Raw genomic sequence first — 12378 nt, 5'->3', positions numbered from 1 at the left:
TCAGAAAGCAAAGTCGCTGGGATGGACAGTCATCCTTATTAGACCCTCATTGGCTTCAGCAGATTTGGTTTCCGTTTCTTTACCATCACATTCTGGAAGACCCATGGATCCTGGACCCAGTTCCGGACTTATTGACACATCTGTCAGGGGATCTCCATCCTTCATTGCAGACACTGAAGCTAACTGCTTGGCTGCTCCAATTCCCCGCATAGCCAGGCTTTATAATCTTTCCCATGACACTAGTCAAATTTTGTTGGCTTCCCATAAGCCTTCCACTAGAAAGTTGTATCGTAGTAAGTGGAAGAGATTTTCCGTTTGGGCTTCCTACCATAATATTGACCCTTACCAAGCACCATTATCTTCTATTTTGCGATTCTTGACTGAAATTTTCAACAAAGGAGCAGTGGCTGCTACGGTGCAGGTACAACTAGCTGCTATATCTAATTTCCATCTAGTGCTTGATGGATTGAATATTATGGCTCACCAATTGTCTAAAGATTTTCTAAAAGGTTCCTTTCACATGAAGCATCCAGTGAAGACTCCTTATTCTCCCTGGAATTTGAATTTTATGTTATCTCCCATCATTCTTCCTCCCTTTGAGCCTGCTTCATCTTGTGAGCTAAAATTCCTATCGTGGAAAACTATCTTCCTAGTAGCCATCACTTCAGCCCGCAGAGTGTCAGAGCTCCAAGCCCTATCCATCAAGCCTCCTTATATGGTCTTTCATGCTGACAGAGTATCTCTCGGGACAAACCCATCCTTTTTGCCTAAAGTATGTTCAGAGATTAACATCAATCAAGTCATTGAGTTGCCTGTTTTCTTCCCTAATCACACCAACAAATTGGAATATATGTTGCACAAACTTGATGTTCACAGACAACTTAGATTGTATCTAGACAGAACAAAAGGGATTAGGAAATCATATCAGCTTTTTGTGTCTTTTTCTGAAGCCAGGAAAAGTAAACCAGTCGCCAAAACAACTCTGTCTAAGTGGCTGTCGGATTGCATCACTTTACACCTATTCTTGTCATAACGTGCCCTTGTCTAGTAAGGTGAAGGGTCATTCAACCAGAGCAGTTTCTACCTCTTCAGCCTTTCAAGCCAAATTACCTCTAGACAACATCTGTGCTGCAGCCACATGGTCTAAACTTTTATAACTCATTACAAAGTGGATAAGGCCTCCAGGGACAGGGCTTCATTTGGTTCTACGGTTCTGAAGAGTGTACTTCCATGAGCCACCCAGGGTTAGGGTGCTAGCGACACTATCCATCAGTGAAGAATGAACGGTGAGATTGAACAACTTCACATAAAGAAGTTATGTACTCACCATAACATTCCATGTGAGTTGTTCCGTCTTGCCTTCATTCTCACGTCCCTCCCTCCTTCCCCCTCCTGGCTGGCAGTTGACCTGGAGGCTGTCTTCATCCTGGTTTCTCAATGTGTCTTCATTCCTAGGCAGAATAATTATAGTATCACTATATGGTACGCAGCAAACAAGATCTGAGGTAATTCCAGCAGTGCATTGTGGGATAAGGGGCTAGGTCTCAAGCTACTGGAAAACTTTGAGCTTGCTAGTCGGCCATGTCGGAGCCGAGGATCGGCTCCGAACCCATCAGTGAAGAATAAAGGCAAGATGGAACAACTCACATGGAACGTTATGGTGAGTATATAACTTCTTCTTTTTTTTTTTGGATTAAATCTAAAAATAAAAATGGGATGGATTTGTAGTATATGTACTACAGGACACTGTACACCACCTGCTACTTTTGGTACCAGTTGTAATGAAATTATGTGAAAAATCAGAACACACAGTGTAGTAACTCTATAACAGTGATTTTAACTTGCATGTACTGCAAGCAAATACCAGAAGGCCTCAGCAAGAATTTTATGATAAAGTTCTGTTTATTCATTATATAGCAGTTGCATAACAGAGGCCCAAAGCATAAACATTTTCCACTGCTGGAGTGAACATCTCCTAAAGGATGCTTCTGGTTCTAGTTCCTTGATGTTCAAGTGAACTTCACCTAAGCTCGTGTATTGTTTGTGTTTAGCAGTAACCTAGTAAGATTGCATCATTTTTGCCCAAAAAAACTACTTGCATGTTCTCTAATACAGCAGATGAAACTGGTTTAAACTAATTTCTAAATGTTACCTTGAAGCTTATGTAAAACTGTATGAAACATCCTCTTATAGCTAGTTTCTGTAGCTATTAGTGTTTATCTGTAGTCATGAAACCATTAAACTTTTTGTCAGAAGCACACTTCAGAGAATTTTATCTTTGTGAATAGAACTTACTTACAATGAATAAATGTGTCCAGGCCAAAAGGTCGAAGTTCTTACACTGACTTTGCCACTACAACATACCTGAATGCGTAGATTTATATGAATAATAAGTTGTCTGCTTTTCTACAGCTGCTAATAACATAAAAGATGTTTTATCATATTAATAGACAAGAAAATGCCACTGTAATTCAACTAGCAAACTCAGGTTAAAAGTATTAATTGTATCAGAAAGTATATATAGTGCATTCTGCTTTTTACACGGCTAAATTGCAGAAATAAAGGATGTTGTCTGCACCTATGGGCTTTTGTGTAGTTACAGAAATCCTTAGAAACACAGTAGCTACGCATAAATATGTTTAGTTGACTGCAGAGGCTGATGTTCATATATTGTTTGGGTAGTGTCAGAAGCAAACCTCTGTGTGTCAGTGTGCATAAGGAAAAAATGCTGCAGTGTGCCAGTTAGTGCCAGTATGTTTTTCTGATGTATGACATGTTGTATTTAAAACCGCCACAGTGTCGTGAGCAGGTGCTGTTTGTAAAGGGAGTTTGGCAGTGGGGAAAAACAGTCATAATAAAGAGAATAAAACAAACGTCTCATCTTAATTTGTTTGTTGATTTATTTGACGTTTGTTTACCAGGAAAGTTTGACTTGGAAAATATCCAGAGAGAAAAGTTTTACACTGACATAATATGGCTACAGTTAAACCAACTTTGTGTGTGTCTGTGGAGCACGCGTCACAGAGGCAGTGCTGTACTGAGCTTCTTTTTGTTGGCCCACGTTGAGTTTACAGTGAGTGACTCTGTAACAGGTGGAAAATGGAAAACGCTTTTGTGTAGTTTTCCCGAGGTATTCCCCATTTACAGGAAAGCCATGTTTTCATGCCTAGAGAAGCTGGGTCCCACAGGTATAAAATGCTGATGCTAATTGCTTGCATTACTTTAACGATTCATATTTGTGCCCTTCTAGGTGACTCCAAGAAAGAAGTTTAAGTGCCCAGAGTGTACCGCTATAGATGGACTGTCATTGGACCAGACTCATATGGTTGAAAGGTAGGTGATTACAGGACAGAAAGGAAAATTTGAAGATTTGTTTTGAACATAGTCATCAGATTTGGTATCCATAAATGTTTTCTTCTTGAAAAAAATTGCTTCTCACTCTCTTGAAATTTGTACTGGGTTTAGGAAACAATCTGAAAGGAATAGAAACTGTATTAATCATTCTGTATATGCTTCTGTCTGTTTTCCATTAACCCATTATATCCTTTACAGGGTTATGGGAATGCGGGCACCTCTCTCTGCAACTAGTGGGTGCAAGCCATTGAATCTTGTTCTGGACAAGGCACTGGTCTGCAGTATGTAGAGAACACAGAGACACACACACACACACACACACACACACACACACACACACAGACACAGACACAGACACAGACACAGACACACACACAGACACAGACACAGACACAGACACAGACACAGACACAGACACAGACACAGACACACACAGACACAGACACACACACAGACACACACACAGACACAGACACACACAGACACAGACACACACACAGACAGACACAGACACAGGCACACACACACACACACACACACACACACACACACACACACACACACACACACACACACACACACACACACACACACACACACACACACACACACACACACACACACACACACACACACACACACACACACACACACACTACATGACCACCTGCAGCAGGCAGTTTTGGAATATCACCAAGCAACTTGCACGGCTTTAGGAGGTGGGAGGAAACTAAGCCATGTAGAGAAGATCCATGCAGACAAAGGGAGAATATGCAACCCATTCAGATAAAATATCTTTCAGTTAGCAATGTCAGGTAGATTGCAAGTACAGTTAAAACAGCAGAATTCTACCCCCCCCCCCCTCCCCGCAGACCTCTCAACTGTCCCTGTCTTAAAACTGGAAATGATTTTGAGAATTTCTTAGGTAATAGTACCAATATTTAAAATATGTCCCTAATTTGGGGACTTTTCCTTAGTTTTCTTTTTACTTTGTTCCAAATTCTGTTGGTAAAAGTTGAAAGTTGTGCCCCTCGGTCATTTATTTTGTTCGCGGCCACTTGTCTCTACAAGAAAAAAGTAACTGCTGTAGTAAATGTGGGGTTAATACTCTAGCTGTGTGGTGTAGAGGAATAAACTATGACCCAGACCAAGAGAGTTTTAGTGACTAATGCCAGCATCTCCATCCTGAGGGAAGGGAGCAGTGGTTTCAGTCAACCAATTACCACCAAGAAAGCAGATGCTTGCAAGACATTGAAAGGTCTAGGACCAGGGACTTAGGCTTGACCCTCCCAAGCCATTGATAGTAGCCATATTTAGAGTGTGATTTTTTTTTAGCACACATACACTCACAGAGCTGGTAGGATGACCCCACTGTGAAATGCAGTCTTATGTCAACCAGAAACCCCCTTATTGGTATGATGCCACTAAGGGCATAGACTGCCTGCATGGTTGCCTGTATAAATGCAGCAAACTAGCCTTATTACAGTGCTAGGCCCTGAGCAGTCCTATTAGGTCCCCGTGCTGTTTACATGGAGTGCATCTCTGAACATTTGTGCCCAGTCATCTGACGCATGGCACTGTTTAATTTTCTGTTGCTCAACTCTGCTGAAGTTGGTAAAAACATTAGCCACATTATCCTAGAGAGAGGATAAAGGGGAAGTGTTCCCTGTCCCTTTGTCTTAGGAAGGCTACTGCTAGAACTCAGAAACCACAGAAACTACTAAGGAAAGAAGACCTGTCCTTCCGTAGCACCTTCTAGTATTAACCTGTACTTATGCAGCTGAAATCCATCAGCTAACTTGCTATCCTTTCAGGTATCTGCCTTCCTCGCAAATAAGGCACTGGAAGAGTTTTAATTTCTTACTGATTTTTGTTTCAAGGGAGAGCTAGTCAAGTCCCTTACCATGACTGTTGTAGTAGGCTTTCATGAGTCTGGCTGTAGTTTTTGCTGTGGTGGCAAGATAGCTAGGGCAGTAAAAGATATTTACCAGCACATAATGGAATGGCTCAAGCTGCCATAGCTTTTTTTCACACCATATAAGCTATAAATGTAGAAGATGATGTCTTGCATGTTGTGGAGGGCCCTAACTATCAAGCAATGTTGCCAACCTTTGCCCCCCCCCCCCCAGGCCTCTCGTATGTCACTTTGACAGTCTGTCCCATGTTGGACCTATGTGACTTAAGTTCTCATATGTAGTACATAATATGGAGACGTGAGGTGGTAGTAGGTGAATACCATTACTGCACAATGTGCTTAGATTGTGCCCGTGAACATGATGGATGTGTTTTGGTATGTTTTTGTATGGGTCTTCACAGGAGGTTTTTTTCACTCAGGTTGAGGACCGCTTTCAGTACAAAATGTCGCTGTTTCCCCTTCTCCTCTCTTCTCTTTCCAGGAAAACAAGAATCTGACATTAGTAGTAACATCCACTCATTTCATTATGGAAGAACATGCTTCAGAACTCAGTAGCAGAAGGTCTTGTCAAGGAAGGAATGAAGACTTTTGAAGGATATAGAAACTTAAGATTGTTTTAAAGCAGTGGTGGTTAGAGGGTATAAGTCGAGTGAAATGTAACATTCTTGTTGGGGCCTTAAAGTGTCAGACCCAGAGAGGTGTCCGTTTGTCATCCTGTGGTACTACAAATGTCTATATCACTATTCCCACTTGGTAGTGGCAGATAGTGAAGTCCAATAACTAGCTGCTAACCAAGCCTTAGTTAAAGTGAGTGAAACCTCCAGGTCAGATATTGGTCTATATGTCCTTGTGACCAGAATAGGTCATGCATTTCAGTTACTGATCTGTCAGTGGATTCTTTAATTGAAAACTAACCATAAAAAAATAAAGTAACCCTGATAGAATTGGGGGACAAGCTGGGCAACCCCAGACAAAGTTGCAAGTTTTTAATAAAGCAGTCCATTAGTTCTGGGACTTGATGGCGATATATTTACCCCATGACAGATATTTGACCTTTGAGTTTTTTGGCTGCACAGTCAGAGGACTTGACCAAAAAGGATTATATTCTTGTCCCACTGGTGCAGGGTTTCTTGAAAACCCTCTCATCATTCAGTTATCAAACGCAGACTTCATTAGAGGGAAGAGGACTCACATTATTTGCTTCCAGGACCAGTGCCCAAGAGTCAGACACCCCATTGGTAGACTCCTGCCTACTCTTTGATCAATTTAACTGCTGAGTAACTACCAAAGAGTGTTCAGCAGCAGGACCCAAGTTAATCCATAGACCATCCTGTTGTGTACCTCCGGAGCTCTTCCCCATCAAAGAGGAAGAAATTCTATTCACCTTAATCTTCAGATTTAGATGTAGCAGAGGAGGACCTTCACATGACACACACATTTCCTCTCTGTTGGACTGTGACACTAATGATAAGGATACCATGTCCTCAGAGATGTTTTCTTTGGGGTGCTCATACATTTAAAGAAAGAACAGCTTAGTAGTGAGGAAAGGCTGTGTCAGAATCCCCAGGTACCACAGTGCTTTGGGCATAGTGGAGCCAAGGATGATGAATATACCCCCTTCCCCCACAGTGTTTTATAGATCTTTGAAGGTAAGTTTCAAGCTTGAATGTAGATAGGTCTTACAGTATGCCTGACACCTGTAAATACCTGTATGTGCCCAACTTAAAGAGTGATATCCCTGTATGCAGCTAGAGAAAATCAAAACTGATCTAAGGGACTGAACACCCTCAATGAAAGAAGAGTAGAATATTGGACTTCTAGGGGAAAAACTGTATGAAATTCATCCAGCTTGGAATTAGGTCCTTAAATTGCAAGATTCATTAATAATATGTCAGCAAGATAACTTAATGTAAGTAAAGGACATGTCAGAAGAAGTTGTTGATGGGCTAAGATTAGACAGGATTTGTAAATTGATTCAAATGGCTTCTAGATTTGGGAAGCATGCCTTCAAGTATGGCTTCAAAGCAGTAGATCAAATTTAGGATTACGTTACATGGAAACACCTAAAAGTATGGGTACATTTTGTAGCCGAACACCTTGTTTTTATTTCTTGAAAGTTTGTTTATTATAGTTTGATAACTGGCTAGATGGGCTAGTCAATTGACCCTTTTCAGCCCCAACCTTGGCTGCAAGGGACCAGAGCAAATGGCATCACAAATTACATTTCAGAAGCATAATCATCATCAGCTCCCTTTTTCCAATTTTTTCTACATGGGATCGGGGTATCGTGTTAATTGTCCCAAACTCTCTCGATTAAGTGCCACACTCCTGCCTTCTTCAGTACTCATGCCTGACTGTCGCAGATCTTCTTTCAATCAGTCCATCCACCTCTTTGCTGGATGTCGTTTCCTCTTACCTTCTTCTTGTCTGTCCCCAATCTTCTTCACTAGATTGTCTTCTGCTTTTCTGCATGTGTCCAAACCACCATAATCTGTTCTCTCTGATCTTTTCTGCAATTGGAGCTACTTTGGCTTCTGCTCTTATGTCCTCATTTCTTCGTCTATCCCACAGTGTGTATCCTATCACCTTTCTCAGGCACTTCATTTCCATCACCTCTAGCTTCTTCAGCTGTTCTGCCTTTACTGCCCAGGTTTCTGTACCATACAGTAGTACTGGTCGCACCACTGTCTTGTACACCTAACTTTTCAGCTTCTTTGGCATTCTTCTTTCATAGACTACACCTGATACTCTGTGCCAGTTGTTTGCAACCCCTCTGATTCTAGCTTTGACCTCTTCATTCAGGCTACCCTTCTCCTCAACCACCCCTCCCAGATATGTGAAGCTGTTTACCTGTTCCACAGTCTTCCTTTCTATCTCTGTTCTCAGCTTCTTCTAATTTCCCCAATTTGCTGCCATCACCACCATCTTATCTGTGCTTAGTTTTATCCCATGTGCCTTCAGATCTGTTTTCCATTCTCCTATCCTTTGCTGAAGTTCTATGTGTCTGCCTGTCTGCACTGCCGCATCGTCTGTATACCACAACTTTGCTGATCTGTCCCCTCCAACCTGTTTGCTAATGTAGTCCATCACCAGTATGAGCAGCAGTGGGCTCAGAGCTGAACCCTGGTGTACACCCACTCCCTCTGAGAACCCCTTTGTGAGGCTGAACACTGTCCGTACTTGAGTCACTGGGTCCTTGTACATAGCCTGTACTAATTCTGCCAATGTTTCTGGGACTTCAGACCACCGCAGTACTGGCCAGATCAGCTTTCTTGGGACCTTGTCATATGCTTTCTTCAAGTCTAGGAATACCTAGTTGAACTCTGTCCTCATCTCTAACTTCTTCTCAAGTATCTGGCTCATTGCAAACATCGGGTCAGTTGTGCTGCATCCTGATCTGAATTTGAACTGCTCTTTTCCCATCTTACATTCTACTACTCTGCATATCCATTTATCAATCACCCAGTCCAGAATTTTCATGCCGTGTGGTAGGAGTTTGATGCCTCTGTACTTCCCACAGTTGTGGATGTCCCCTTTGTTCTTGTACACTGGCACAAGTATGCTTATTCTCCAGTCATCTGGGATACACCTTTCTCTCCACACTGCTATTAGTACCCTCAGGAGCCTTTTCTCCCCTATCTCACTCAGCATTTTTATCACATATACTCTGACCGCATCTGAGCCTGCTGCTTTCCCTGACTTCATCTTCCTTAGTGTTGTTCTTATTTCTTCTAAGGTGGGCTCCTGTTCTTCTATCATCGTAGGCTGTTTCTGGGGCAGTTCAGCTTCTGTGGGGGGTTTTTTCATTCAGAAGCTACTGGAAGTACTCCTTCCATCTGCTTTTCTTCTGTGGGCTGGTGAACAGGTTGTTGCTAGCATCCCTTATAAAAGGGTGTCTGACTGTTTTCTTTATCTTTCTGTCTTTGCCTTGCAACCTGATACAGTTTCTTTGTGCCCCTTACTGAGTCACTTTCCAAAAGTTGGTAGAGTGTCTCTGATGCCCTATTCTTTGCTATTGCAATTTCTTTCTTAGCTTCTTTGTTAGCAACCAGTAGTCCTTCCAAGCCTGGTCAGTCTTTTCCATCTCCCACTTCTTCCTGCACTCCTTTTTTTTGATGACTTCCTTGATTTCTGCATCCCACCACCAGCTTTCTTTATGTACCTTATTTCTATACCTGGTTCAGCCACATACCTTTTCTGTAGTCCTAACACATGCTGTTTTTAGGTGCTGCCACTCTTCTTCAACTCCACCTATTTCCTCCTCTTCTTGAGCCCTGAGTAATTCTTTGAACTGCTGTACTTTCCCTCCAGTCAGCTTCCAGGTCTTTAGCCTGATCTCTGTTGACCTTAGAGCCTTCCCTGACTACTGCTTGCAGCTGATAGTGGCAACTAGTGGTTTATGCTGTGGGTGAACTGTTTCACTGGGAATGTCTTTGCAATCATGGATTCTACCCCAGTGCCTTTTCCTTATTATGAGGAAGTCTACCTGAGTTGCATGTTGGCTAGTCTTGTATGTGATCTTGTGACTCTCTTTCTGAGCCATATGTTGTCTACTATCAAGCCATTTGCCCGACAGAAGTCTGGAATGTCTTCTCTTTCTTTATTCCTGTTGCCCCATCCATGTGGACCAAGGCAGTCCTCATATCCTGTTCTGTCTCTCCCGATATGTGCACTCAAGTCACCCACTATCAACACCAATTCATGTTTTCCTGCTTTATCTAGTAGGTCATGCAACTGCTGTCTGAATGCAAGTTTGAAAACTCTCCTCGGGACAGTTGCAGTCCAAACGGATAGTATGTCAGTAGTTTGGTACATAACAAACAAGGGGGAACCAGATCTTATCCCCTGTGTGAAGTCCCAGGAGTGTGGCAATGGGTGATATCCTCCAACCGCTTTCTAATAGCAACATATATTCCAGGGAAGTCCGAAGTAATAGCAGACAAATTGAGCATGTCTATTTTACTGCATCACAAGTGATCCCTCAACAACATAGGTGATGGAAATGATTTTCAATTGGTTGGTCCAGCCCTGCTGCGATCTTTTTGCATCCCCCCCCCCCCCGAACAATAAGTGCAGCAGCTTCTTTGCCCTTATCCCTCCACTTGGGGAGTTACCAAGGGATGATCTGCTCCACAATTGGCCTCCTGGTCTTCTGTATGCTTATCCTCTGACTCCCTTGATTCCCAAATTCCTTCAGAAAGCAACCAGGTTGAATAGCAAAGTCATCCTCATTGCACCTTACTGACCTTGACAGGTTTGGTTTCCCTTCGTTTGGGCTTATCTATTTTACCCACCTTGGTTTCTGGGTTTAACTCCATTCCTTCTGTCTCACCCAACAGGCATGGTTCACCCGGATATCTCAAATTTCAAACTAATTGCATAGTTTCCCCAATTCCCTTGCTAGCCAGGCAACCAGTGCTCTCTTCCCCTGTCCATTCCATACTGTTATCTTCCCATAAACCTTCCACTACAAAACACTACAGGAGTAAATGGAGAAGGTTTGTTTATTGGGCAGAGCAGAATCAGATGAACCCCTTCTCAGCTCCAATTCAGTCTTTTCTTGAATTTTTAGCAAGTTGTTTAATGTGGTCTACCTGAAAGTATCAAACTCCCAGAAGATCAAAGGTGACATCGTCAAGACAAAATCAGCGAAAACTTATTTCAGCAAAGGACCCAAACGTCAAATGTATTCCCAGGGTTAGTCACCTGTTGGCCAAAAAGATGAACTTTGCCCCTTTCTCAATTGTAGTGCAATCTTGGAGTTGGTATATTTAATTAGGGGGATGTGAGGGGCATAGCCTCCCACCTGGGTGGGTTGGGGATGGTGAGGTTTCGTTTTCGTGATGTTTGGTGTTAAAAGATGCTCGTCAATCCAGTCTTTCGCTGACATGGGATTTTGCTGATTTCATCTCAACGATGTCGTCTTCAATCTACTGGGATTTTGACATTATGCTACTTCATTGACTAAACTGTTTGGTCTAGTCATTGTCGCTGTCTGGCCATTGACTAAACAGTTTGGTGCTTTTTAAACTGTTTGGTCTAACATTGCTACATACTCAAGTGTGCTAGCTTGCAGTGCATTTGAATTGTTTTTACTGCTGTTTTAGCTACTTTTCTGTATAAAAAATACTAATAAAATCTAAGCCTGTTTCCTACCTTTCCTGTAGCTAGTGTAGTCCAGATTCAGATTTGCTATATCCAGGACTGTATGTAAGCTTCTGAGCCCCACAGGCTTTCTGTGTTGGAGGGAAGCCTTCTAGCTTATCAGTGGGAGTGGTAAGCACTAGGTAACCTATCTACCACATAAGGAGTGGTTCTGGCCCAGAAATTGTAGATGTTAAGTTGTCTATCTCGCCTTCATTCTTGCTGGATGGGTTCGGAGACGATCCTCGGCTCCGACTCGGCCAATACTAAAGCTCGAGAGCTAATTCCACCGGCTCGAGGCTCCCCTATATCCCACAGTCCTAGGCGGTAACTACTCAGATCTCGTTTGCCGCTTAGCTGACGAGGTGCTTTTCTACCGGCTCTGGCAGGTTAGTGGAAAATTATTTCTATTTTCACAAATCTTTAGACCCCTATTATTTACCTTAGTATAACTTTTAGTTTTAATTCTCTGTTTCCTTGGATCGACACCTCTTTTGCCCATAATCCCTTCCTTTATTCCCCTTTAACTTTAGGCCTTAGGCCTCTTCCCCTCCTTCTCCTAGTCCTTTAGTGTGACTGGAAATTAATATTTTCTTAAAGGCCTGTGTGTGTGTGTGCGTGTGTGTGTGTGTGAGTGTTTTCTTACTTAGGCCTTTAGTATGTCTAAGGACTCCAAGGTCTCAGGCTTCAAGAAGTGTGACTCGTGCTGTCAGAAAATGTCTCTGACAGACGGTCACACTTTTTGTGTGTATTGCCTGGGACCTTTGCACCTGCAGGACTCATGTGCTGTGTGCCATGGTTTCAGCCCTAGACTCCTGCAGGAACGCAAAAATAAATTGATTTTGCATGGCTTATTAAAGCCTGAAGGCCCCCCGACCCAGTCTGTGTCGGGGAAGCCTTCTAAGACTTCCAGACAGTCGGCTCTGGCCTCAGAGCCGTCCTCTGGAAGCATCAAAACTGCTTTG

The 12378-nt window shown here is 42.7% G+C and overlaps 1 protein-coding gene across 2 annotated transcripts in view; it reads left to right on the top strand.

The window, feature by feature from the left end:
* Positions 1–12378, top strand: part of EXT2 (exostosin glycosyltransferase 2) — a 1719054-nt gene that overhangs the window by 1587970 nt on the left and 118706 nt on the right. For both annotated transcript variants that reach the window (XM_044078315.1, XM_044078314.1), the window contains exon 13: positions 3251–3333. In XM_044078315.1, the coding sequence (XP_043934250.1) occupies positions 3251–3333 (83 nt within the window). The remainder of the gene's footprint in view (positions 1–3250; positions 3334–12378) is intronic.

Source organism: Protopterus annectens, chromosome 7.part0 (genome assembly GCF_019279795.1).
Source record: "Protopterus annectens isolate FY-2018-M chromosome 7.part0, PAN1.0, whole genome shotgun sequence".
NCBI classification, from domain to species: domain Eukaryota; kingdom Metazoa; phylum Chordata; order Ceratodontiformes; family Protopteridae; genus Protopterus; species Protopterus annectens.
The sequence above is the reverse complement of the archived record's forward strand: the minus strand, read 5'-3'. Positions and strand labels throughout refer to the sequence as shown.